This window comes from Taeniopygia guttata, chromosome 7 (assembly GCF_048771995.1).
Source record: "Taeniopygia guttata chromosome 7, bTaeGut7.mat, whole genome shotgun sequence".
NCBI classification, from domain to species: Eukaryota; Metazoa; Chordata; class Aves; order Passeriformes; family Estrildidae; genus Taeniopygia; species Taeniopygia guttata.
Window position 1 is genome coordinate 35,704,233 of NC_133032.1, and position 25,768 is coordinate 35,730,000.

General features: G+C 40.6%; 1 protein-coding gene across 15 annotated transcripts in view; it reads right to left on the minus strand.

Moving 5' to 3' along the window:
• Positions 1-2,890: 2,890 nt before the first annotated feature.
• Positions 2,891-25,768, minus strand: part of GTDC1 (glycosyltransferase like domain containing 1) — a 314,519-nt gene continuing 291,641 nt past the window's right edge. For 8 of the 15 annotated variants that reach the window (XM_072931740.1, XM_072931741.1, XM_072931743.1 and 5 more), the window contains 3 exons: positions 22,226-22,296; positions 21,419-21,510; positions 2,891-10,423 (listed from right to left, as the gene is read on the minus strand). In XM_072931740.1, coding sequence (XP_072787841.1) covers positions 10,169-10,423; positions 21,419-21,510; positions 22,226-22,296 — 418 coding nt within the window. In that variant the 3' untranslated portion in view covers positions 2,891-10,168. Of the gene's footprint in view, positions 10,424-13,242; positions 14,425-19,787; positions 22,297-23,322; positions 23,429-25,079; positions 25,305-25,768 lie in introns of those variants that run through there. The other 7 variants (XM_072931745.1, XM_072931742.1, XM_072931747.1 and 4 more) reach the window with 4 other exon arrangements.

Genomic DNA, 25,768 nt, shown 5'->3' on the forward strand with positions numbered 1-25,768 from the left:
TATTCATCTACACAAAACATCTCCAGACCAACTGCACACAAAGAAGGAGCACAAATACATAAATAACGTCTTGAAACTCAAAACTCCTCCAACCCACAAACCAATAGGAAATAGACAAATGAAAATAGGAGTAATGAAAACATAAGGTACATTTAGATTCCCCTGCACTCTGCAGAGTGGTTTCATTTTTACATAGGGCTGAAATAGAAAAGAAATTAATCTGAGAAAGCCAACACCAAATTCAGGTAACAGACATAATATCATGTGTGGTACAGTCATGAGAAAGAAAACAGACAACCAAAACTGTGACAAGAATGTGCTTAGTTATATTCTTTCAAGCTTGGTCTGCCAGCATTTTCTACTTTTTTCTTTTCTTTTTTTTTTTTTTTTTTTCCTGTGTACTGGTCACCAGTGTCTGCCAAAAGACTTTTCATGGATTTCTGCAATTCCATTTCCCCCCAAATGGAGGAAATTATGTTTCTCCACAACCACACGACCCGGCTGTAGGTTTTACACCACGATTTGTTGCTGTAAATTAACACAGTGACATGCCATCCTCTGCCTAAACAACCAAGACCAAGTCAGCTGCAAAATTTCAGTGTGGGTTATGCAAAATGAAAGGATTAAAAAATGAAAAGAGCATTCACTTCATGTTGCTCCTTTAAAACATTATCACATAGCTCCTTTTTTTTTTTTTTCCCTAACCTGACCTTTTTTTCCCCAATGGTTTATCTATAACTTAATATAACTAATTCTTTTGAAATAATGTTCACAGTTAGCATAATTGGTGTTATATAGTTCTAATGTACATTACAGAATATTCTGTCACTAGACACTAAATTGAAATTTTAAAGAAAATGATAGAAATAGCTGTAAGGGAAAAAGTACCCTTTTAAATCTAATTTGCTATGCACCGCAGTAGGGTAATGGATGCAATGAAAGTTCCTTTATTGAGTTCCCATGTCCAAAAGGTATTTAGGTAGCAAAGGATGTTAAGCAGACCCCCTGTGCTCCTCCTTTAAGTAAAGATAGCAGGAAATAAGGTATATAGGTTTGTGTCCTCCTGATTTTTATTTCCTCAGGAGCACAACTTATGCAAAGGGCACCTTAGGCTACTTGGAGGATCACAAAGGGTGCCCTCGACCCCCTCACTGTCTGCATGAATAGAAGCATCTAAAGGATGGCTGAAGCCATACAGCGAGTTAAATCCTTCAGGTGGGTCTTTTCAAATTCCAATAGTGAGGAGTTACTGGAGAATTGGTAAGGATTTCACTAGGCCCCAGCAGGTTTGAGATCAAAAGCCCTGGTTAAATAAAAGCCTGTTGGGAAATCTTAAAACCTCTTTGTAATGTAACTTTAAAAAGTTAATACAAAGAGCCCTTAGACTGAAGCCTGTAACAGCATGAACAAAGAGTATATCAAAACTGATTCCATTAAGGGAAGGCAGACAAATAAATTCATTTAATTTAAAGAGAAATCAGATATATTACTCTGCTTAAAACTAAAAAGCATATCAGAAAATAAAAGCCAAACAGATTTTGCAATACACATGCACATAGAGCTGTGAATAATAGCGATAGATAAATATAAAAATCTATTTATAAATATCTCTCAGAACAGAGAACAGAACATTATATACACACATATATGTTTAAGTATCAATTTATCCAATATGTGCATGTGTGTGTGTGTGTATAATTCTAATATATACATATTTTTATCATTTATGAGGCCTCACGCTGGGCTCTCAAATCTGCAGTTAGCTATATCTGTATAAGTATCCAGAAAAACGCAGCTGAAAGAGCCCCTACATTCAAGCTGACACAAGACATTTTTCAACCCAATTAATTAAAAAAGATGGGTGCTCATCAGTCAGCTGGCACGGGATTTTTCTCCATCATCCTGCCAAAGTGTCACAGTGTTAGTTGCGCAGCATGTTGGAAACAGAAAATCTGGGACTAGGATTTCGATATCATTTATTAGCTGACCTCTTTCCGAGCAGCTCTTACACTTTTTACTCGTTGGGGGTCCTGCACTGGGGGCAGGAGGGCAGGGAAGGGAAGGTGGAGAGTCACATGGAACCATTTTTGTTGGAAAGCCCTGTTAGATCATCCTCTCGGTGAGACGCTCGGAGATCTCACGTTGGACACCCACCCTGGGGATGGGGCAGCACTTACTCAAAGCAAGCTGTGTCCTGAGTATCCCATGAGCAGGGGAAGGCTGTGTCCCCGGGGGACACGGCTGGGGGTCCCTCCCTTCACCCAGGGTGGGGTCCCTTGGGTGCTGGATGCTCTGGACCCATGGGAGGAAGGGTCCTCTTGTCCCACAGCTCGCTGTCCCCACAACAAACATGCCCTGAGAATTTTGCTCCCTCAACCCTCCAAGAAAGGAAAGGAGGGGATGAATTTTGCTGATCTGAATTTTGCTGGTCTGTGAGGCTTTTTATTATTATTATCACAGGGGAGATGTGGCCATCTCCTTAGCTCGGAAGCACATTTTGCTGTTTGAGAAATAATATTTCTCTCACGACTCCATAGGCTGGGCACTGGAGGAGGGAGACATATGAGTGGCAAAACTGAGGGTGTTTTGCCACCCTCAGTTCATGTTCTATGGGATTTAAAAAAAAAAAAAAAACTTTTCTCCTTATAACTAAATTCTGAAATTTTAGTTCAGCAGCGCTCATTAAGGTTGTATATAGTGAGGGAATGGGAACCACCCTCATTGTCTAAACCCATGAAACACTGCCCCTACTGCAGAAACAAATCATTCTGTCCCTCTATACTTTAATAACATTTTTTCTGGAGATAAGAAATCATCAACATGTTTCACATATGGTGCCTTTCATCCTAGCGAGCAGCAATGGTTTCACAACCTACACGAGTGGCAGTTATTTTATTTTATTATTTTATTTTATTTTATTTTATTTTATTTTATTTTATTTTATTTTATTTTATTTTATTTTATTTTATTTTATTTTGTTATGTTTTTATTTTATTTTATTTTATTTTATTTTATTTTATTTTATTTTATTTTATTTTATTTTATTTTATTTTATTTTATTTTATTTTATTTTATTTTATTTTATTTTGTTAGAACCCTTAAAATGCACATCAAATCAAAGCCTCTTAACTATAGGTATGCTTATCATTTAAGCTGTGCCATTCCTGGTGATTTTGGGTGAATTCCACCAAATGAGTGCAGGGACCACTGTTTATCAATAGACTGTTGCTGTGTGCACCAAATCACTGTGGTGGCTGCCAAAGAACTGCCCTTTGCAATAGAAACACAGAAAAAATGGCAAAATGAAGGATTTCAGATGGAGATAGGATCACAAGAAAAACTCAGGTGAGAGATGTTGGTATTTGGGAACCTCAGTCTCAGTGCTGTGACTCACATTCTTGCCCCAGCAACAAGTATCTAATAATCACAGGAGATAAATGTCACTTTTGACCATTTGCTGCAGAGAAAATCTCTCTGAAAACACCGTATCTAATAATATCAAAGGTTGTGGTGGCTTCTGCATGGCTGGCAATTTTTAGACCAGTAGAGGATGAAGTTTTCTGGTTCAAACAGGAATTAATTGAGGGAAGTCATATGGCTTGTGTTATACACGTGACACCAGATGATCCAAATAGTCCTTTCTTGGCCTTATAATCTACAAATAACCTTGTGGAGGTACTGCTCTCCTGTGGATTAGTGGCAAACCAATGCTCCTCTTGCTTGGATGAGTTTTCTGATCTAAATACCACCCAGACCTGCGTGGCCTACAGGATTTGACTGGATCACGGTCTCAGACGGAGCCATTGCCAATTAATGCCAGACATGAGATAAACCAGGGTAGGACACGCTCCACTTCAGGTGCTGTGTGATCCTGGAGTGTCATTAGCAGCCACGTAACAAGCCAGCTCTGAAGCAGAACAATTTTGCTATAAAGACACTTATAAATATTGTTTTCCCCTTGCTATCTTTGCATTACCTTGCACCATAAGGCCCAGGCAGTCTGTCACCTTGGGGATCTTTGGCTCTGAATTAATCAGCTTCATCTGCAAGAGTAGGTATCATTGTGGCCAGTTTATAATCCATAAAAATAGTAAAATTCCAGAATGATTTGTCTAACAGGACAACCCATTCCTATCTGGAAAACAGAGCATATGAGGTCTTGCCTATCTTGCTTGGATTAGGAGGCAGAGGAAATACCTGGCTGAGCAGTGCTCAGGAATTATCAAGTGGATGATATTACGGGAACAAGCTGGGTCTTTATTTATTTGCTTCACATGGATGCCTCCAAGTTCAGGCTCTTGGAGTTATATAATGCTAAGCCTCCTCCTGACCATTCCACAGCCCTGACTGCTCCCACTGATCCATCAGTGCAGTTTTGCTGGGAAATCTGTGCCAAGGAAAGCCAGGCTGCACCTGAGGTGAGCTCAAACTCAGTCATCACCGCAAAGTCAATCAGAAATAGCCCTTAAATGCAGCTATCCTTGTTCCTGTCTCTATCTCTCACCAGGCCTTGTTTTACCCCCGAGGATAATTTTTGGTATAGAAGGAAACATGTCATTTACTAAGCCAAGAACCACTTCCTTTAGTATCTACAAAAATTTCTTCTGAGGTTTCTCTTTCAAGCACCAGTCTTACTTAGACCTGCAGGCTGAGACAGGAGCAAAAGGTGGGAAAATTTACAGTCATTACATTGATTAATCAGCTGCTGAAATTTGGCTTTCCAGCGTGACACCTCCATTCTCTGAACGTGTGGCCCTACTGCAATGCAATCAATTTGTCTGTGCAGGCTCCAAAACCCCAGAGCCACACGATGCAAAAAGGCAATCTTCTGCCCTCTTTGACCACAATAAGCAACATTACTGAAATCACCACTCCTGTACAAGTGTAGCATGACCCCATATTTGTAGGCAGCAGAGTATGACTTCATTAAAAACCACGCTCTGTGTTAGGGAGCAGGAGCAAGGCAAGCCAGCAGCAGAGCAGCATATGTCTGAAACTGATAGCAAAATGGGTGATGCCTTAAACCCCACCTCTATACCGTTATTTACATACATATCTTTCATCTGACATGGGCTTCCCCTCCAGCACCTTGAATATATCAGTCCTAAGGAAGAGACTTTAAGTTCAAAGAGTGCCATCCCCAAACCAAAGTAGGGGGTTATCAAGTGAGGTGTGCCAAGCAGTAAGACAAAACATATGCATTTTTAATAGATAGCCTCTCCTCCCCCTGAGGAAGCCAAGAAAAGAGACTCTGTGAAGCTTCAGCTGAAAACAAGTTCAGTGGATTTATACTCAGGCTGCTGTTCACAGAAAAACAAAATTCACAACTCTCATATATGTTTTTTTTTTTTTACTAGATGTTTTCCAAGCATTCTTCAAAGCATGCCAGCCCCACGCTAGGTCCTCTTGACCAGGTGAATTCACCTCGACACAGCATTCAAAAAGAAGAGAGTGACAAAAAGATCATGAAAATGAAATAAAAAATAAAGAGGCCATGAAAGAGAAACAAAAACCTCAACAGGTCTGTATGGAATTTCAGCAGCACTTTATTTATTAATGCATATGAAGCTACCAGTGTATTCCAGCTCCCAAAGACAGATCTGTAAGGAATAGGCCACATGCTGATTGACAGCAGCCATAATTCCATACAATGAGACTGTATTAAATTGTTTGATGTGATATGATACTCATCACTTGTAACTGATCAAACACACTGCTGCATCAAACAGTATTACAATACAATCAGGCTGGATATGGTTCCTGCCAAGGCTGTTCATCACATTGCACACTCCTGCATTAAACATATCTATTAATAGCATTGACAAACTACTCCTATCCAAGTTGTTTTTTTTTTTTTTTCCCCAAGAATTGCAGGACATGGAATGTGCAAAGAAATCCACAGATAATGCTTTACAGTTCGAGGCAGCACTTCTGTTGGCTGAATGGTCCAACATGAAAGGCTTTCCCAATCTGGGAATTGTGTAAGGTAATGCTAAAAGCTGCAAACCTGTGCCCCAAATCCAAAGACCTGACATTCCTGCTTCCCTTTTTCTTCCTTTTTTTTTTTTTTTTTTTTTTTTTTTTGGTCTGACTTTTTCTTTCTCTCCTATATGCAAACAAATTGAAAGATTGACTCATTTTTGACCAAGATTTTACTTTTGCTGTTCCAATCCCCAGGAGAGCTGCTATCTTGAAGGAGAGAGTTGTGTCTGACCCTTCTAGAGGAGGGAGACATAAATAAAAGCAGCAAATTCCTTGTCAGCACTGCTCCTGCTGCAGACAGCGAGGGTGACACTCTGCAGCCCATGGGGGACAGGACTGGCTGTGACAGGACAAGTGCAGGGGCTCTCTCTGATGCAGATTCTTAAATGAGCCTGGGTCTCTAGAGGGCAGAGGTCAGCCATCCTCAAACCTGTGTGAATGCTAGATTAAGTTTATTAATCACTTTGCTTTCACTTAAAAACCAAATTATAGGACGGTTAAATGTTAATGCCCAGGAGCTTGTGAGACGATCAATGCCCTCAGTTACCTCTGCCAAGGGGGGGCACAAGGGGTTCAGACCCCAGAAGGATGCAAGAAATCAGAGTGATGACCACAGAACACATTCTCCTTGTGCATCGCCACGTGCTTCATGCCTGGTGTATGTTTTGTTTGCAGTCCTGACACAACACAGGCACCTCAGACACAGAAGCAAGACCCAGGGAGCGATGGATTCCCACCTGGATGTCCCAGATATCCAGCCTCAACCACAGCTCTTTATAAGGGATTTATACCTGTGCTGGGGATTGTTTCCAAATCCCATCTCCCTGCACTGACCCAGAGTGCCCAGGAACAGCACAAAACAAGCCTGCAGTGAACATGGCATTTAGCCACCTTCGGAGCAGCCTCTCACAGGGCAACTCATTAAACTACTCCAGTGTGTAAAAACCAAGTGATAAACAAATATAAGGAGTCCACAGAATTCCTCATGGACAGGTATGCACATCATAATCGGACAATCCTCCCCCCTGATTGCTATCTCAGCTTGGGAAACCCAGGATCCCATAGCCATGGAAAATAGGAAGTAATACACAGGAATGCATGCCTGACTAGAGCTGGCACCAGGTTTTTTTTCAAGCTGGGATTGTATACATTTTACATTTATGAATATTTTTGCAAACTGCAGTGACAGAAGGTGCCTTTTGTCCCATTTCTCACTCCTGTAATGTCAGTGTGAGCAGATTAAGCTCATGGCACAGTAGCAAATTATCTCTGCTGATGGAACCAGCTCCAAAAAGATTACTTAAGAGAGGTGTGTAGGGCATTTCTTTTTCCTAATTAAAAATATTAAAGTCTTTCAAGATAATAAACCGCCTCAGAAGGTTATGTTAAAGGCTAGGAAATATGGAGGAAAGGGCTGGAAAGGCTTTTCCACTCTGATGGACAGTTTTTAACACTAAGAGCCCAGTGCAGCGTGTAGAGCTAAAGAAACGGTAACTTTCTATCTGGTGTAGCTAAGTAATTCAAGATGCTGCAAGTTAAGTGTAACAGCAGAAAGGAAGAAGTTCAAAAACAAAGTCCCAGGCATTTCAGTGCAGTGTACAGTATGCTAAATTATGGTATTTCAGAAATTGCTGAGAGTTTGGCCACAGAACGTTTCATACTGCAGCAGCGTTCTGCCAGGGCTGCCCTCCAGCAAGCCCAGACATTTTTTTTTCCTTTCACCTGTGCTGTTTTTTATTCCCCCTCCTGTTTGTTAACACAAATCAAACACTGTACCAGAGAATTACAGCCCTTGTCCTGAGAATGTACCTCTCCCTTTATTAAATCAGCATGACTGAGAAGTCACCACGCACCAGGCAAAGACAACTGCAAATCTGTGCTTACCCTCCCCGTACCACCTGAGTGCCGCTATTATTCCTCATCCTTGGGGAAAGGACCCCATATGTGAGTTTCAGAAACCACCTCAGTAACTCCAAGCATCATTATCAATAGTAGGATGAACTGCAGCTGGGATGCACTGAGAAGGCAGGGTAATACCCGCCCTAATCTCTGCATTCATCTCACTGGCCCTCGCTAGGAAGTTTAAGTACATTTACTGGGGATTCTTCAGCCCTTGAAAGGTAGGAAGACATCTATGAGGCTTGACGTACCAGCTAATTAACTTGGGTTTGGAAAAAAAAATCTTCTTATCTACTTAACTTGGAGACACTCTCTTTGTTTTTAAGCCTGCAGACTACCTTCTCTTTAAAATGCACGTTACGTACCACTCCGTAGTATGGAATGTATTATTTTTAACGAGGACCTATTTTAACTTGGACCAAAAACTACTAACATTTGACAGAGGATTGATTTTTTTTTTTTTTTAAGCTATTTGCAGAATCAGCTGAATGATAGTCTATAGCCTGTGTTTTGAAAAACAGGCTACAAAATCCTCACGCTTTCCTTCTGTCCTTAAAAACACGGGCACACAAACATATGAAGCGCTTGGAAATGAAGCCCCAGATGCACCCACACCTCCCCTCTCCCCCCAGAATCTATAAAGGAGTTTAAATAAATCTCTCAGGTTTTGCTTCTCGGTCTCTAGAAGTGGGGAATATTGAGGCTGGGAGAAAGTGATTGAATTTGTGTCTGCAGTGGTTGGGGCACGTGAGTGTTCCCTGCAGCTCTTCTGACAGGAACACAGACCTGAGCAACTCCTGTAACATCCCTGCTCAGAATTAAACCACCCTAAAATTTCCTGGCACAGAGAGATTTTAAATCCTCACTATATCCCTAACAGATAGAACAGTGGCATGATTGACCAAGCTTTTTTTTTTTCTTCTTCTTTTTTAAAGTACACATATGATGATGCATCATAGTTATAAACAGATGGTATTTGGCCTCCTTCCTATTCTCAACATTTGGAATTCCTAAACTATGTGAATTAAACAATAATATTTTATAAACATACAAGGGATTTTGCTCACTGCTTTGTTAACATAGAAATTATACAATGCTGACATTTATTTAAATTTTAAAAAGTAAACAAGAGTGTGTATTGAATTAAAGCAAACTAAAATCAACAGAGAGAAATATGTTCTGTGCGCACATTACCTACAACGGCACGGGCCTTTTTCGGGGAGACATAATGGGATGAAGCACAAATTGTAGCTTAGACAGTCTGATCCTTTGTGCTCGAAAGGCTCATTTAACACCTCGCCGTAAACAACGGATATTTATACCATAATTGGCCAGTTGACCATCAGTTGTTCATTTACTCTGTAACCTGCTATTATGGAGTTAAAAGAAGTTCCTTTCTGTTGGCTTTTCTAGGAGTGAAAGTGTGTTTGCAATTTTAGTACCAACTGGATTCAGTCTAACACTTGTACTTAGTATGAGAAACATTTTCATAATACCAAAATTTGGGGGAATAAGAGTATTCCTGCCAGGAAGGGAAGAAGAAAGTATTGGTTCTTAAAAGAAGAATTCTGTTTGCTTGGTTTCCTCTTTCCTTTCCATTTTAACCCCTTTTTAGGCTCCTCTCGAGCTGTGCAAAATTGAGAAGCACTTAGGTTTTAATCACTATTCCCAGGTCTGCAAAGAGGTTCTGTGATGAATAAATAATGAATCCGAGATTTTAATCAGTGTTATGATTTTTGAAAAGGCTAATTATCATTGTTTACAGACATGCCTTTCCAACGCATTTCCTTGTTTTGCCTTCAAAGCTCCAAGGGTTAAGCCCCTCGCACGCATCCCTCCCATCCCTCCCCAGCGCCGCGCTCCTTGTCCGGGATTTCTTTCGGGGGCTTGAGGGTATTTTTGTTCGTTTGGTGTTTTTTGGGGTTGTGTTTTTCCTGGAGGAACCGCAGGAGAGCCGGGGAAGGGCTGGGGGAAGGCTGCGCACCACGGGCGGCCGCTCCGCACCCGCGGAAAAGCCACGGCGGGGAGGGGGAGCTTTTCTCCGTGCTGTAGAGCGATGCTGCAGCAGAACCTGATTTGCAAAATAATATTTTTATTATCGGTAATGTCGATGATAAAAGTGGCGGGTGGCGTGCGTCCATCCCCGCTTCCCGGGGAAGCCGCAGCGCCGGGATGCGCCGGGATGCGCCGGGATGCGCCGGGATGCGCGGAGGGCACCGCGGGGCTGCCCTGACAGCGATCGCCCCCGGCTCAAACCCTTTGCATTATTACATTGCCATGATTCTTATTATTTATGATTTTTACCATTACAGCCGTCACTGGCCTCGTTTAACCCGGCTTGCCCGCACCTCCATCCTCTCGGCCGCTCACCGGGATGGGCAAAGCTTTTTCCGCGGGTGGGATATTCCATGCCAAGGTCCCGATTCCCTCCGGTCCCCTCCCCTCTCTCCGCAGCCTCCTCCCGCTCGGAGCTCGCTTCGCAACAACTTCCAACCCCTGCAGCCCCCGAGGATCGGCTTCCAGCAACAGCTGCGAATCTTCCCTAAGAATCCAAAGAAATATCAGAAGATTAGGCAGCGATGCTATTTACTGCCCTGTAATTAAAGTTCTATCAGTGTTTCTATTATAAAACCTTATTTACAAGGGTTGGTAACTCAAAAGGCAGAATTTTCCTGCAAGATGAAGCCTCGCTGAGAAGTATTTTGGTTAAATAAGGCTAGCCTGTTAGAAAGTAAAATCCTGAAGGGCTTTCATTAAGGTGCTCATGTATATCTGCAAATACACTGCCAAGTCCCCCAAATCAAGGATATATAAGATGACAATTTTTTTTTTTTCCCAAAAATCAAGGATTCACAGAAAGGCTTTAATACAATTCTCTGGGAAATTATTCCCATGAAAACAATTTGTTTGAAAGAAAATGCCCTCTGGTCTTTTCCACACAAACTAGTCTTGGGCTAGTACATGAAAACCCAACTTAAAAGTGCCTATGAGCAGAAAGGAGGTTGGTTAATTATTTTCAACTGTCCTTTCTGGAATAAAAACCAGAGTAAACAGCTTGAATAGGGAAAGGTGAATTTAATTTTCAAGGCCCTTTAACTTTTAATAATCTGAGGAACAAGATGGGAGGTACATTCTACCCTCCCAGTTATCCTGATATAAATTCATTCAAGATTTATATTGGTGTAATAGAGAAGCAGAATTTGCTCCGTGATTTCTAATGAACTGCTGGCTCGGTCTTTAAAAAACGCAATTAGAAAAATCTAACCACCTAATTCAGAACAGCTTTGAGCTGAGGCAGAGGTCTCAGTGCTGCAAACAGGGATGGAAGCTGGTTGGTGCCACAGCTCCTTGCTGTGCCCGCAGCACCAGTGGGGCTAGGAATGCTGGAAACGGTTTGGTACAGAATTCCCAAATTGTTTCAGGATTTCCTTTTCTATTAGAAGGAAAAAGACAATTCTCATGTAGAATAAACCTGTGCTTCCTGTGATCTCAAATGCTATGACAAAAGGACTGTAGGTTTAGGTGCCTGGCCTGTTAGTGATGCAGGAGGAGCTGTCTGGTCAGGGTGAGGCTGACACACAGTCGGGGAAACCCAGCTCTGACTGCACTGAAACTTGTCTCAAAGCCTTGGCGCCGCTCTGTCAATGCAGGTGAAACATCAATAAACATGAAAGTAAGTCAAGGTTCAATTCTCTTGCTCTACTCACAGGATTAGGTGTCCGCATTCGCCACTTACTCATTTGTGTAAGAACAACAGGACCAAGATCCCAGTTTGTCCCTCTGACCTTCTGAAGCGAGGGACTGAGATGAAGCAGCACGGGGCGACACTCTTGTTTCCTCTGCTGAAACTGAGAGGCAAAACTCTGTGGATTGTTTCAGTCTGCAGTGCTGAAGGGAAACTCTCTGGGGGAAATACCACCTCTGGCTACCTGGCAGCCCTGCAAATATCACCTCTGGCTACCTGGCAGTCCTACATCACTCTCCTGACTGAGGACCTCAAACAGGCCAGGGTGGCCCCTGACACATCCTGTGATGTGGTAAGGACACGAAATCAGAATTGTTTGGGTTGGAAGGGACCTTTAAGCTCATCTAGTTCCAATCCCCCATCATGGAAACAGACACCTTCCACTGCTCCAAGCCCTGTCCAATTCAGCCTTGAACACTTCCAGGGATCCTTACTCCAGAACAGCTGTGCATTTTCGCTAAGAATGTAAAGAAATATCAGGAGATAACACAGCATTGCTATTTATTACCCTGCAATTAAACTCCTCACAGAGTTTCTATTATAAAACATTATTTGCAAGGGTTCATAAGAAGGGAAAAATTTTCCACCAAGATGAAGCCTTGTTCAGCAGAGCTGGGCCTGGTTGAAGAATCACGGTCAGTAAGTTCAGCAGGACAGGGCTGCACCTCACCAAAGAGCTGGGTGAGACCTCCCCTGGCCGTGGGGCTGCCCTGAGGACAGCAGGAGCCTCTGAGTGCAAACCACACAGCTTTGATGTTTCGAGTCTGCTCACCACAGCATTACAGCATCTCCTCTTTCCCCTTTATTGGTTTGGAGAATGACTCACTGTGATACTTGAAGCAGTTTGCTACAACTGCACCATGCCTCAGTTTCCCCAGCAGTGAAGCAAAAAAATATTCCAATTTGTTGGTGCAAAGTGGGATGACACTGGTGAACATCTATGATACACTCTGGTAGGAGTGCAAGGCAGTCCTGCTCCTTGGGTCTTCCAAGGATGACCACCAGACCTACACTCTTGGGAAGACCACGTCCACCCAACCACAAGCTGTGCCTAAAGCCAAGCTGGGCCTTGGCCTAGCAGAAAGGAGGAGGAACCCGCATACAGAGAGATGATAACTGCAAAATTACAACTCTGCTGTGCTAGGAGAACAACAAACACTTTCCATTGTGTCTCCCTGGTTTGTTTTTGATTGCTTCATGGGGTAATTTTAACAAGAAGTAACACATGCTCTCTGTCATGCTGAAAAATGACATTTCAGCTTCTTGATGGTGTCAAAGACACTCGTGGGGAGGGGGACCAGCCTGTACCTTTCACCCCTTTCAGGGAGAGGAGCTGCCTTGCCTGATCCAAGGGAAGCTGAGACCAAACATGTCTGCAAAGACAAGTCTTACCAGGCTTCACATCATAACACCTTACCGAGAGTCCTCTTCCTGCTTCTTCCCAGAGCAGAGTTGAAAATCCTGGAATTGCCATAAGGTTTTATTATCGCTTGCAAACCAAATTCCACTTCATCAGATAAAGACACAATTGCATTCATTGACTCTGACACAAGGATATGCATGGTGATAAACATACAGATAGATGTACACACTTATACATGAATGAGATATGCTAATTAAAAATTGCAGTGGGCACTTTATTAAAAATTTATTGTACAATCTACATCTTCAAAACATTTTACATCAACAAATATTGCGGCTTGACTGCTGGAATCATAAGTGATTTATCTTTTAAAGACTGTATTTGCAACTGGATGCAAAGATTCTTGATGAACTGCCATTACATTTAAACTACTGGTTTTTATTGGAAGTATTTTGATTGTTATCTGTTTGTTCTCCATCCTTGAGAGAAATAAAACAAGTGTCTCGGCTTTCATTTTATCGGATAGATGGCACCATGTAGCATATTTCCCATGCTAGTTTGAATTACAGCTGTTTATCTTTCAGCTTTCTTTAAGATTAATTAAATGCAAATGTAACTCCACGAATCATGGGATTACCTGCCAGACCCCTTATTAATACCTTCGCTTAAAAACCCCTTTGCCAGAGAGTCATTAATTTGCAATAAAAAAAAAAAAGGAAAAAAAAAAAAAGAGAGAGAGAGAGAAAGAGAGAGAAGTGCTCAAGCAGCCCTTTGCCTCCCAACAACCCGGAGATGGCTGCCCAATTAGTCCGGCAGCATTCGGATCCTCCTTTCAGGCCCTGTGGCCCTTTGAGGACACAATAAGGCTCCAATGATAACCTGGCAACCTAGGTAGAAACTCAGCCAAGTGTGAGCGTTTGAAGCTGCAGCTTGGCTGCCATCGTGTCGGCGAAAAGAAAGAATTCAGGCACCATGTCATCCAGTACAAAGGATAAAAACAGATTCAACCGGAAATTCAATGTGGCACCACATATGGGATACATGAGTGCGGTTACACAACAGGCCACATATTTTTTTTGAACAGTCTCCTGCATGTGATGCCGAGGACATGTGTAACCATCATAACGTCTCTAAGAATCTGTATTTAATTTGAGCTGGGGTGGTGGCAGGGATTGGAGATCTGAAGCCGCCACAGGTTTGTGGCAGATGGCTCTGTGTCAGCTATGACAAGCAGCCAGGCTCGGCTTCCTCTGCAGATTTTCTTTTCTCTCTGATCAGGTAAATATGGGCACACTCTGGAAACTTCCACAATTCTGCCTGAGGCTGCAAGTTTGTGACTTAGCCCCATCTGTCACAAATCTTCCCTCGGTTCTGCTGCGAGCAGAGACCTGAATTTACTGCCGAGCGCTGCCCAAGAAAACCCGTCCGTCTCGCCCTGCGAGGAAGCACAAGAGAGAAGGACACGGAACCATGTTAGAGGCTGGGACACAAAATGCCAGAAGGATTTCAGGAGGGGTGGGAGCCACTTGGTCACAGAACATTTACGCAGTGTTATTTAAACATGGGGTGAATTCAGGGTTTGTTTTTTTTTAAGACAGGTAAGCTGGTCATGAGGCCCAGGTTATTCTGTTTTTCTGGTGGTGTCATCAAAGACTGAACAGTCTCAGGGACCAATGTGCCCCTCTCACCCTCAGACATAGCAGAACCATGAGCCAGCAGGAGCAGGGCCTAGTTCTGCTAGACCAGCATCACTCTGGACTTTACTTCAGAATAATCTCTTTTTGGTTTTTTTAAGGAGTGGTAATTATGCAAATATCTGGACATTCATTTTTTCAAAGAATAAAATTCCATGAAAAAATGAATTTTGAATGAAAAATGAAAGACAAATTCCATTGTCTTTCCATCAACAGTTTTAAATATGTGGGAATCAAAAGAAGCAAAGTTTTCACATAAAGCAGCATCTTCCCATAAAGAACAAACAGCATGATGTCAGTAGCAGAACAGTATTTTTCATTAAATAATCAACTTGTTTCTAGTGTCCTAAGATCAGAACTGAAGCACTTAATACCTACTCTGCCATCACTGGACTTAAGAGTTAACCTTTAGACTTTTATAAGGTGTCTTCATCCATTTAGACTGACTCTTTCAGGACAGCTCAAGTCCAAACACACAGTATTGATTTAGTGTAGATTTTTTGCACTTTTTAAAAAATTGCCTTAACAAAATTAAGATTTAGAGATTAATTTTCCACACAAAACCTGAGATTTGGCAGGCAAGACTGGAATGATTTACAGACCAAATTGTATTGGGTCAGATCTACCCTGTGATCCAGCTCCTTCACTCTGCAAGTGAGTAAGGGGGAAGAATCAAGGTGGAAAACAGTTTGCAGCAATTATTTTTGGAGTTCAATTTTCAAACTCCAAGCACTTTTGGAGACCAGCATCAGAACCCACCATTGCTTTACATGAATTGTGTGCACTGTGAGGCCCAAAGCAGAGCTATTTACCTCAGCAGAGTAACAGTATTTCCCTGACCAAACTGGTCGGTTCTGCAGTTTCTTACATTGGCCTTTTAAAACTCACCTCTTTCTTGCTGTCTTTAAAGAAAAAAAAAAACATCAAATTTTCAATGCAAATCTATGCAGTACCTTGCACAGGATGGCTCAGAACACACTGACTGACTATAACAGTGGGAAAACAGTTTCCTGCTTTTTTCCCCAAGGTAATTTGAATAAACTGTACTGGGAAAAAAAAAACCCAAAACTTTTCATGCTTTTTGCAACTTTTCTTCCTATTTCCTTTGACCCATTTCTCCACCTACTGTTTTGAAGTGACTGTGGCTCATCTGCCAGTTTTCATTTGCTCTCTAAAACTCTCTTGGAAGCTATCTAATACTGTCAGAATAAAAAGTTCCAAGTCCTGGTGTTTATGCTGAAAGTTGCCCCCATAACTGCTTTGGTCCTACGTTGCAAGTGCAGCCAACTGCTGTGAGCTACAGACCAACATCTGGGGACATGGCGATCATGGTTGGATTAATGGTTGGACTCAAGGGTCTTTCCCAGCCTAAATATTTTTAGGATTCTGTGATTAGAGCTGGAGTCTCCTGGATATTTTACCTCAGAGAGCCAAGAGCAAGACAAGCCCAGAGAGAAGTTCAGGTGCAGGCCACCTACACACATATATATCTGCACATACATCCATTTTTCTATGGCTGGATCCCAAAATTAGGCAACTCCAACTCCCTTCCTGCCAACTCATTTCTTCCACAGTGAGGATCCATTTAGCCAGGTCGACCTCCTTCTACCAGAGTTTTTTGAAGACCAAAGGTTGACCCAAAATGCTTAAATTGTGTCCCACAGCCCAGCACACCATCCCACCTGTGCAAACTCCCAAGCTAGACAGGGTTTTCACTGTATCAGCCATACACTGGGAATGGAAAGTGTCAAGATTTGAGTCTAAACTGGATGTGATCCTGAGCAACTTAATTTAAGTTTGAAGTCAGATCCTACTTTGAAACTGGCCGTGCTTTGAGCAGAGGCTGGGGCTGGTGATGTCCAGAGGCACCTTCCTTAACTAGTCTGTGATTCTGTGCTCCAAATAACTAATGGAAGTTTTCTTGCACATAAAAAAATCCTTATGTTTTACATATTTTCCTTAGGACCACATGCCTAAGCACTGGAACAGAGATGGGAGAGAATGGACACAGAGCTCTGCACTCCAGAGTTCCTGTAACCTTCCCCCACAGACTCTGAGAAGCAGATCTAAACCACCTCTGAAACCATTTTAAATCACGTTCATGGGAAACTGAGCAACCCAAGAGGCAAATACAAGTTTCTCATTTGTGTTTATAACCTCCTTTGACCTGCACCTAATGCTAGCCAGGTAAAAGCAGAAATTCAATACAATTCCTTCATTTTTAACTCTGCAAACATGCTCTGCTAGTGAGCAGGAAAGCCAGCAGGATGGATGGAAATACTTGCATTATTTGCATACCCTATAAAGCTCTGAATTAACTTTATCAGCCCGGGACAAAAGATCTGGAGAACACTGTAAGCAAACATCTGCTCAATATACATTCACTATTAAAATGTAAACAGTAGGATTGGCTCCATAAGGAACAGGTTGGGAATTATCAGAGTACTACACATCACATAAACTGATGGCGCAGCCCAGAATTCTCTAAAGCAACGATCACACCAGCACAAAAACAGCTCTCAAGCATCAGAATGGCTTGAATGATGAGAGATTAGAATATAAACATGGAATAACATTCACAAGGAGGGACTGAAAAGACTGGGATACTGTAAATGTTTGACAAATGTTTATAAAATAATGGATGGTACAATAAAGATGGATGGGGAGCTCCTGCTTCCAGGCGACCAACTCCAGAACAAGAAGACACTCAACACAACTGAAGGTGGGGAAAACCTGAGCTAATTCAGGAAATTATTTAAACACCATCATAAACAAATCATAGAATCACGGGGTGGTTTGGGTTGGAAAGGCCCTTAAAGACCATCTCATTCCAAGTCCCTGCCATGGGCAAGGACATCTTCCACTAGACCAGGTTGCTTATGGAAAAATGAATTTCCAATGGAGTTTTGCTGGGGATTGGGTAAAGATAAAGGCAGAGGCACCATCCCTGGCTCTCACATGGCCATAGGTACAGGAACTGTGAACAACAGGGCTGAGTGGCTGATGGGACACCTGGCATCAGGCTCCTCTGCATCCTCACATGCCCAATGCCCAGTTTACTGCACTGAGAATGCCTCTTGCTGCCTCCCTAGCTTTGCCTAAACATGAAAGCTGGACCAGGAGCAGTTTTCCCCTTCTACACATTTCCCTGAAAATCCCAAGATACTGCTTTATCTCAAATCAGAGAAAAAAGAAAAGGAAAGGAAAAGAAAAAAAAAAAAAAAGTTTTGTTAGAACTGTCCTATACAGCCAAATCCTGAGACTGGAAACAATTCAGATGTCTATGGTCTAACTGGGATCTTAATTTGATTTTACAGCAGTTTAATCCCTTTGAATTCAGCAGACTTCCTTCTACAGTGGTGTCAGAAAGAAAAAAATCACGCCATGTGTCTTTTCATAGGCAGGTGAGCTTCTGTAGTGTGATGGAAATGAGAAGATGAATGTCAGAAAGTGGGCCAAATTCTTTTCTCCATTAAACAAGCATGAGTGAGAGTAGGATTTTTCTGTAGGAACTGAAGCTGACAGCATGTCAACCAGCACTCATTCAGCTGGGAGGGCTGGGAGAGATTATTTAAAGTTGTCAGCTCCTTCCATGCCTGGCTTTTGGCAACTCTTCTTGTCCCTTTCCACTGTATACTCTTTATGCATGCTGTTTTAAATTAAGAAACTCAAGTGAGGAAACTAAAAGGTAAACATTAAGAAAATAATGCAGAAGCAAATGTTTTGCCCTATTTTATTTTATTTATTTTAACTTTAAATCTACTAGATAGGGCACTAACAGGTCCTGTAGTGTGCCCTGACCAATGCCCTGCTGTTGTTACTTGCTTCATTCCCGTGCTTACCTTGGCAACCAAAACCACCCAGAACTAGAGTTTGATTCCATGAAACTGGAACAGAACAAATAATTGATAACAAATGAGATTTGCTTCCCTCTCATCTCAGTCTTCTGCTAATAACTGGCAGAAGGCAAAGCTGAAATGCAGATGAGCCAGCCCTGAGTGCTGTGTGACTACTCAGGGTGAGCAATACATCATCTGGAAAGTTTTTCATAGGTGCTTACATTATGGACATTTTTAAAAGTCTGCCAGTATGAATCTGCTCCATGGAGTTAAGCTACTACAGTTTAATGCCTTGGTCTGTGCATTTTCACAGGGATGTCCCCTATGTCCAGCCTCTAAGCCCACTGTCCTGCTGCCATTTATCTCCTTTCTGCCACTAATTTTGTTAGCACAAGCATTGAGGACATCTGAAGGAACAAACTGCCTGTTTAATTAGCCACTGTCTAATTATTATAGATATCCTGAGTAATAAAATCCCAACAATATGTAAAAGGATAAGCCAAGGTGATTACTTCCCAACTTGTGGAGTTGAGAATCTCCAACCAGCAGAGAAAAGCACTATTTACTTTTAAAGCATTTCTACTTCCAAAATAGCACAGGTACTTGATAAACTCAATGCAGAGAATATGGCAGGATGGTTTCTGAAATACAAGGAGCTGGTTAACATTGACTCTTGTGCTGGAATCCCTTTTCTAGCCCACAAAATATTATAGTGATCTGAAAAAAAAGTGAAAATATTGTGCAAGTGCTGCGTAGCCTTCAGAATTTTACTCTGTTCAGCTTCCTTACAAAGCAGCATCACTCCAGCTGAAATGACCTTAACAGCACAGCTCTGAGCTAGCATTTTCCAGGAGCTTTTGTGGATGGTCCACAGTGAAGGAAGACTAGGTGAAGTACGTGGGTGTAGGCACAAAAGGACAACTCTAACAGTATTCTCTGAGCTGATCCAAAGCCTATTAAAGACAACAGGGATATTTCCTCTGGTGATCACAGGTGCTGGATTAGGCTCTGCTTTCCTCATTTTAAAACAATCTCCCACTCAGCTCCATTGCTACCTGTTGCAGAGGTTGGCCTCTGATACTCAGAAAATCTGCAAACCCCATGCATGAGGGGCAGGAAAAACACCTTCAGTTTCTGCCTACTAATCATCCAAAGGAATTCTTAAAAAATATAAAAAATCCTTCAAGTAAATCAGCATTTTGCCTACAGGGCTTGCATACATATTTTCAACCTGTACTATTTTATATCAGTATTTTTTGCATGCCTTGGCTCTGTGTTCAGGAGCTGGGAACCATGTGGGAGAAGATCCATGTGAATGCAACCATTAGCTGAGCTTGAAGCATTGGGAAATGCCAAGGTAAACATTTAAGGACTGCTTTCCCTTTGAAGCCCCCATGCCTAACTCTACGATACTATTGACTCAAGAAGTAATGCTGAACACTGGAAGTGTTCAGTCAGCATTTTAAACTATTATGAGCTACCTTCTGAACCATTGCCAAGTTAATAGACAATGAAAGATAATGAGCTTGAAATTGGGTGTTAAATTGCATTTTTGGTTCTCTCTCTTTTTTTTTTTTTTTTTTTTTTTCCTTGAGGTTTAACTGTTTCCTGCAGAAACAACATCATCTTTGATGTATCATTATGTAAATGCCTATTTTTAGGTCACAAAAAAAGTCAAGGCGTGGGCTAAGTCCTTGCTGCTCTTGCTATGTGTGTGCAGGAAGGGGGAGAGAGGCAGACAAAACACAGCAAGACCCAACAGTTTCTGGTCCCCAGGGGAAGGGAGGGAGGTGGAGGCATGAGGCTGGGTCTGTTGGCAGCATGAGACTCCAAATTAAGGAGGAGATTACTCGACCTGCTCATTAACAGTGAGGCTGGACGGAGGAGGGAACGCTCCAAGAACCGCATTTGTGCCACACGGGTTAACACGAGGAGCATTTCCATGCACCCCCAAGCCTTTAAGGACTTTCAGCTGAATTTAGGGGTTTTCACGAGCTGAAACACCTCTGTGGTGCAGGGGTGGTGTGCATCCAACCTGCCCACAGCAGAGCCAGGACACTAAAAGTCAAAAACCGCTGTAAATGCACGAAGCACAGCGTAAAAACCTGCAGTTATTCTTCTGAAAGCAGCATCGTGTAGTAACAGCTCTTTGCTGGAATAATGTAAAATTTAGTGCTTCATCTACATTCAAATTAAAAAAAAAAAAAAGCATGACTCCCATCAGTGTAAATATACCATTTAAAATCATGAAAGTTGGCCTAGAATCGAACACTTGAGCAAAACCTGAATGGAGAGTTCGCCACTGAACATTCATTTTCTCTACAGAAATAATTGCAAAGAAGGGGACATGATAAATACCAGTAAATTATTCTCCCAATAAACTTTAATGCTCAACACACCTTATAAAGCAAATAATTAAAATAATTGTAATTATGAAAATCACTCAAATTATTCCCGAAGCCAAAGAAATCTTACCTGATACCTGTCACCTGCATTTTTTTGAAGACTAAATTAGGATAGGAAGTTAGGCTTATCCTCATTAGTATAATTGCAGGATCTTTCTTTTATTTTCCTTTTAAACTAATGAGTTGCATTAATCCAGGTTCATTTTTATAAGCCTCTTGGGTCCAAATGTAAAGGACAGTCATTTTAGAAAACAGTAAATTAAAAAAAACATGTAGCATGCATTAAGTGCACGTATTTCATAAGACCTAGGTTAATACAACTGGCATCTAGTTTAATTAATCCTTGTTAGTGTAACGACTAATATCCCTCCCTAGCATGTTTCCTTTAAACATTAGTATGTTAATTAAATGTTGTTTTTTTAAGTTTTTTTTTTTTCCCCTTTGTACTTCAATATGGCGTTATATCATCTAAAACTATTCCAAACAACTACCTTATAGAGATGTCTCCTTACAATATCTGGTCTCTTGCAGAAATTCTGAAGCCTTTTAAAAAGCTGTTCAGGTGTAGAATACAGATATTCAGCTGCAGGAAAAACAGATACATTTTTAATGAAACAAAAACCTCAAAGCACACACTCGATATTAGTCACTTTACTAATTAAAAATGCATATTGCTCTGTGCCGCCTCGTGTTTTACATTATTTAAGCATGATTTTATAAGGTTACCTCAGCTCACAAGGATGTTTAATGCTAAATAAGACTGTGTAGTTGTGCTGTTTAGACATCTCCTTTGGGTGATTAAAATACATTATTCTAATGTAACACAATGCATATGTGATACATTTAGTGATGAGATTTTTCGAAGAACTGGTACTACATTAGTGTGTATCCTGTACTGCAGTTGCATACTATTAAGTATTAAATTGTTTAAATAATTTGGTGTGATTTTCAGGCCTGGCTTTTTTTTTTTTTTTTCCCTCTTCTGTGTATCAGAAAAAAAAAATCTGCAAACCATTGCAGCATCAGTGACCTCTTAACAAAAATCTATCATTATGGGATGTGTATGCTAACAATGAAGAATGCTATTTCAAAACTTGCTTTTTTGTTATCTTAAAAGAACAGATGGCAAATATAAACTTCGTCTAATGTATTAAAACACATAAAATTTGCCTTAACACTAACATGTTGGCTTGCCAAATAAACAATTGCTTTCACTCAAGTTTATTCCCAAACTTTTGATTTTAGCAGGAATCATGTTATTACGTTTCAGCAGAAGGAACAGGCAACAAAGCAGATACCTGGGAATATCTCTGGGTACACCAAGGCTTTGGGACACAGCGGGTAACAGCCACAATGCACAGCCTCCATCCTGAGGATTAGAAATCACAAATACACAAAAATAGACATTAGTCAGAAAAAAAAATTATTTTCCTGCAAGAGCCTTGAGATTGCCTGCATGCAGCAAGAGGGAAACATTTTTTTTTTCTTCAGCAGCATAATCCTTCTAAATGCCAAAGTTGCTCTTTTTAAAGAAAATTTTATTGATCATATGAATTACATAGAACAGAACAGCGAGCATATGTTTTGTTCGCTGAATAAATCAAAGCGCAGCTCTGCATTTTTTTGTTTTTTAAATACTGTTTAACACATTTTATAATCAGCAGACAGACACATGTAACAACATGGTGAAGTATGGACGGCTTTGCTTAATAATGCTGCTGGAAAACAAGGGGCATGCTGGCTACACCAGGGTGTGTTGCACACACACACCACCCTCACCTGGCACAGCAGATATTCCTCTCAGACTTCCAGACTCCAAAGGTTACAGCTAAATATAACCCAGGAACAACTTGCAGCATGCTCCAGGCTGGGATATTTCAGCTTATTCACATGCTTTGGATAATTTCATTTATTTTTTGGGACATAAACTGTCGTATTTTTTAATAACCACTGATGAAATTCTTTTGCCAAAGCGTGTGAAGCTTTGTACTTGCCTTTTCTTTTTCCCAGGAACATTTTACATATCTCCCGTAACATCAAACCCAAATATTTTAGAATTGCACCGCCGTGGCGCAAAGTTTTCCAGTAGCAGAGCTGCCTCCCTTGGATTTCAGATTTTAACAGAATGGGTTAAAGGCATCCAGGTTTCAGATTACTTTTTTCACAAAATGACCATTGATCTGACACAACGTCCCTCCAAAGATACAACCGTAATTTCTGTTGGCCAGAAATTACACAGTGAAATTCAAAACACTTCTTAAAATATGTTTATTCTATGAGAGGCTTTGAATTTCCTCCAACATGTTGACCATACGAGGACTTTATTTTTAACTTCAGTTTCCCTCATTCCCCAGAATAAAAAAAAAAAAAAATCTGAAATCTTGTCAACATTCACCTTTTCTGTTTTCAGTGACAACCCAAAGGCTTTTGCTACCTTCGTGCGAATGTCAGGTTTGGTACTTTATTACAGGTACCCTGAAAGGACTCTGTTTCCTTTAGATCTACTCAATTTTAAACAGGAAAAAGAAAGAAAATAAAGAATAACATATTCAGCTTTCATGCTAGAAAACTATGCATATCCACAAACCCCAAAGACACATTTCTCTGCAAATGCTTTTGCTAAGAAATGACTGCTGTTTTTTTTCAGAAACTTTTAAAATTTGTAATTTATGTTGGGTTTTTTTTTAAAGAACATATGCACTTCAGATTGCATTTTAAACATTAACAACAATTTCAAAGTGTACATCGTCTAGCACTATATTTTTTACCAAAGGGAAATGTTTCTGATGTGTGATTTAATTGATGATTTCAGTTCTTAAATATTGTGTCATATGTCAAAGCAAATAGATTTTTAAAGTTTTCTTTAATCTAGGAGAAAAAAAAAAGAGTGAAACTGTGGACATTTCAGTAATAGCTCAGATCACTAAGTTATGTTAAAATATTTGCTTTTTAATCATATCGTCTGCATGGAAAAAAAAAAAAATGAACAGCTCCCTAAAACAAAACTGCAGGCCAAGATGGGATCTGAGTCATCATTTGAGTATGAAATTTCCCCTTTCAAAAAACCTCTACCAGGATCATGAATTAGTAAAGTAAGAATTTAATGCCTCCGTGGTTTGCTGGATGAAAGTTAAAAATTTGGAATTCTTTCATTTGCAAATGATCTTTTTTGCATACTCCTTTCTGCACTGAAGTTTGGGCGTATTTTTCTGACCAGTCCCTACTATGAGTGGTAAGTTTTACTATAAACCTTACACCTTCCATTTGTCAAGTCCTAAAGATCAAATCAAGCTGGGCAGAGCTCACACTGACACAGACTTTGGTGTGAGGATGCACAGGGAATCCTTTAATTTCCATGCATTTCTGTCCTTTCCCAGAAAAGTATCACATCATAACAATAATACAATTACTCTTCATTTCAATCCTTAAGCACTACTAGTTAAATAATAAATAAGAGTTACGATTGATCTATTGTTAAAATGGCTAGTAAATGGTCTTTTTATTCCAATTAACAAATCATCTGCTAAATCTATGAATCTTAATATTCAGGTCTATTCACTTCAATTCATACAATTTATCTGCAAATAGTTGTTGGGCTTTTGATTCTAAATATAATTAGCTGATAATTTTGCTTGGCTGAATTACTTTTCTGGAGGGCCTGCTAAGGCTCTCAGTCGCATTATCTAGCAATAATGAATCTGATAGGTGAAATTTTTTACTGTAATGAGGATGAGACACAGTTGTGACACCTGAGTCTAGTAATAACAGAAGACTGCTAATTATCGACAGCACTTTTTTGTGTGATGCACAGAGAAAAAAAAATCCCTCATTATTAAAAAATAAAAAGTTACAATTATAAGTGACACCGGAGGAGAGTAAATAAAATGGAGTGATTAAAACATTGCTGCTTTAAGGGTGTTTTTAATTAAGTGGAAATGCTAATGTTGTCATACTTAGCAGATGGGATTAAAATTAGTTATTGTAAGTAACTCATATTTTATGTTATGGTTTCCACAGCATGTCTACAAGATCTAAGAAAGTGATACATTCCATAAGACATTTAAAAAATGAAATTCTCATAGTCTTTACAGCTCATAATAATGAACATCATGAATAAACTATTGAAAAAAAAAATCCTGCCAAGGCTTTTACCATCGTGACTTAACTCGCATGGAATGCAACCATAATGTACTGGGCTGCTGGAATCACACTGCTGGTCTGCCTTTGTCTTTTGCTGATTGCTGCATTTCTGATTTCCTCCACACTCAACAATAACAGAAGTTTGGTGCTTGGGCAGGAATCCAACATCAAGTGTGGTGTCAAGAAGGTACAGCTTTGGTGCAAGGGAAGATGATGACCACCCACCAAGGTGACGTTCTAAACGAAAGCACAGGATGCATCATGTAACTGCAGATAAAAACCTAATTGCACACTTTCTCCTACTTTATTTGTGTAAAATTTTCCATCTGCTACATCTAAAGATGTCTAAACTGTTAGTATCAAACCTGCATTCAGCTGCCAGCTGTGCACATTAAGGATTGCAAAGCACTAAGTAAATGAGGCAGCATAAAACCGAGTAGTACTGGTCCATCTGCCCAGTACTAGTAGGGACCCCCATACCTGGTCCTTTTAAAGCCCCACACTGCTGCTCAAATTGATAAGGAAAATACTTAATAACATGCTTTAAGAGCCTTGGTTTAGAAAGCTCAATTTGCATTTGCTATCATGACTTCTAAGTATTGGAATCTGCCTACTACTAGTACAAGTTAATGCTTTTCATCTCTCTTTCAAATGCTCTTTGAAGAACTTTTAATGAATGAAAATTAACATCTATAATTTAT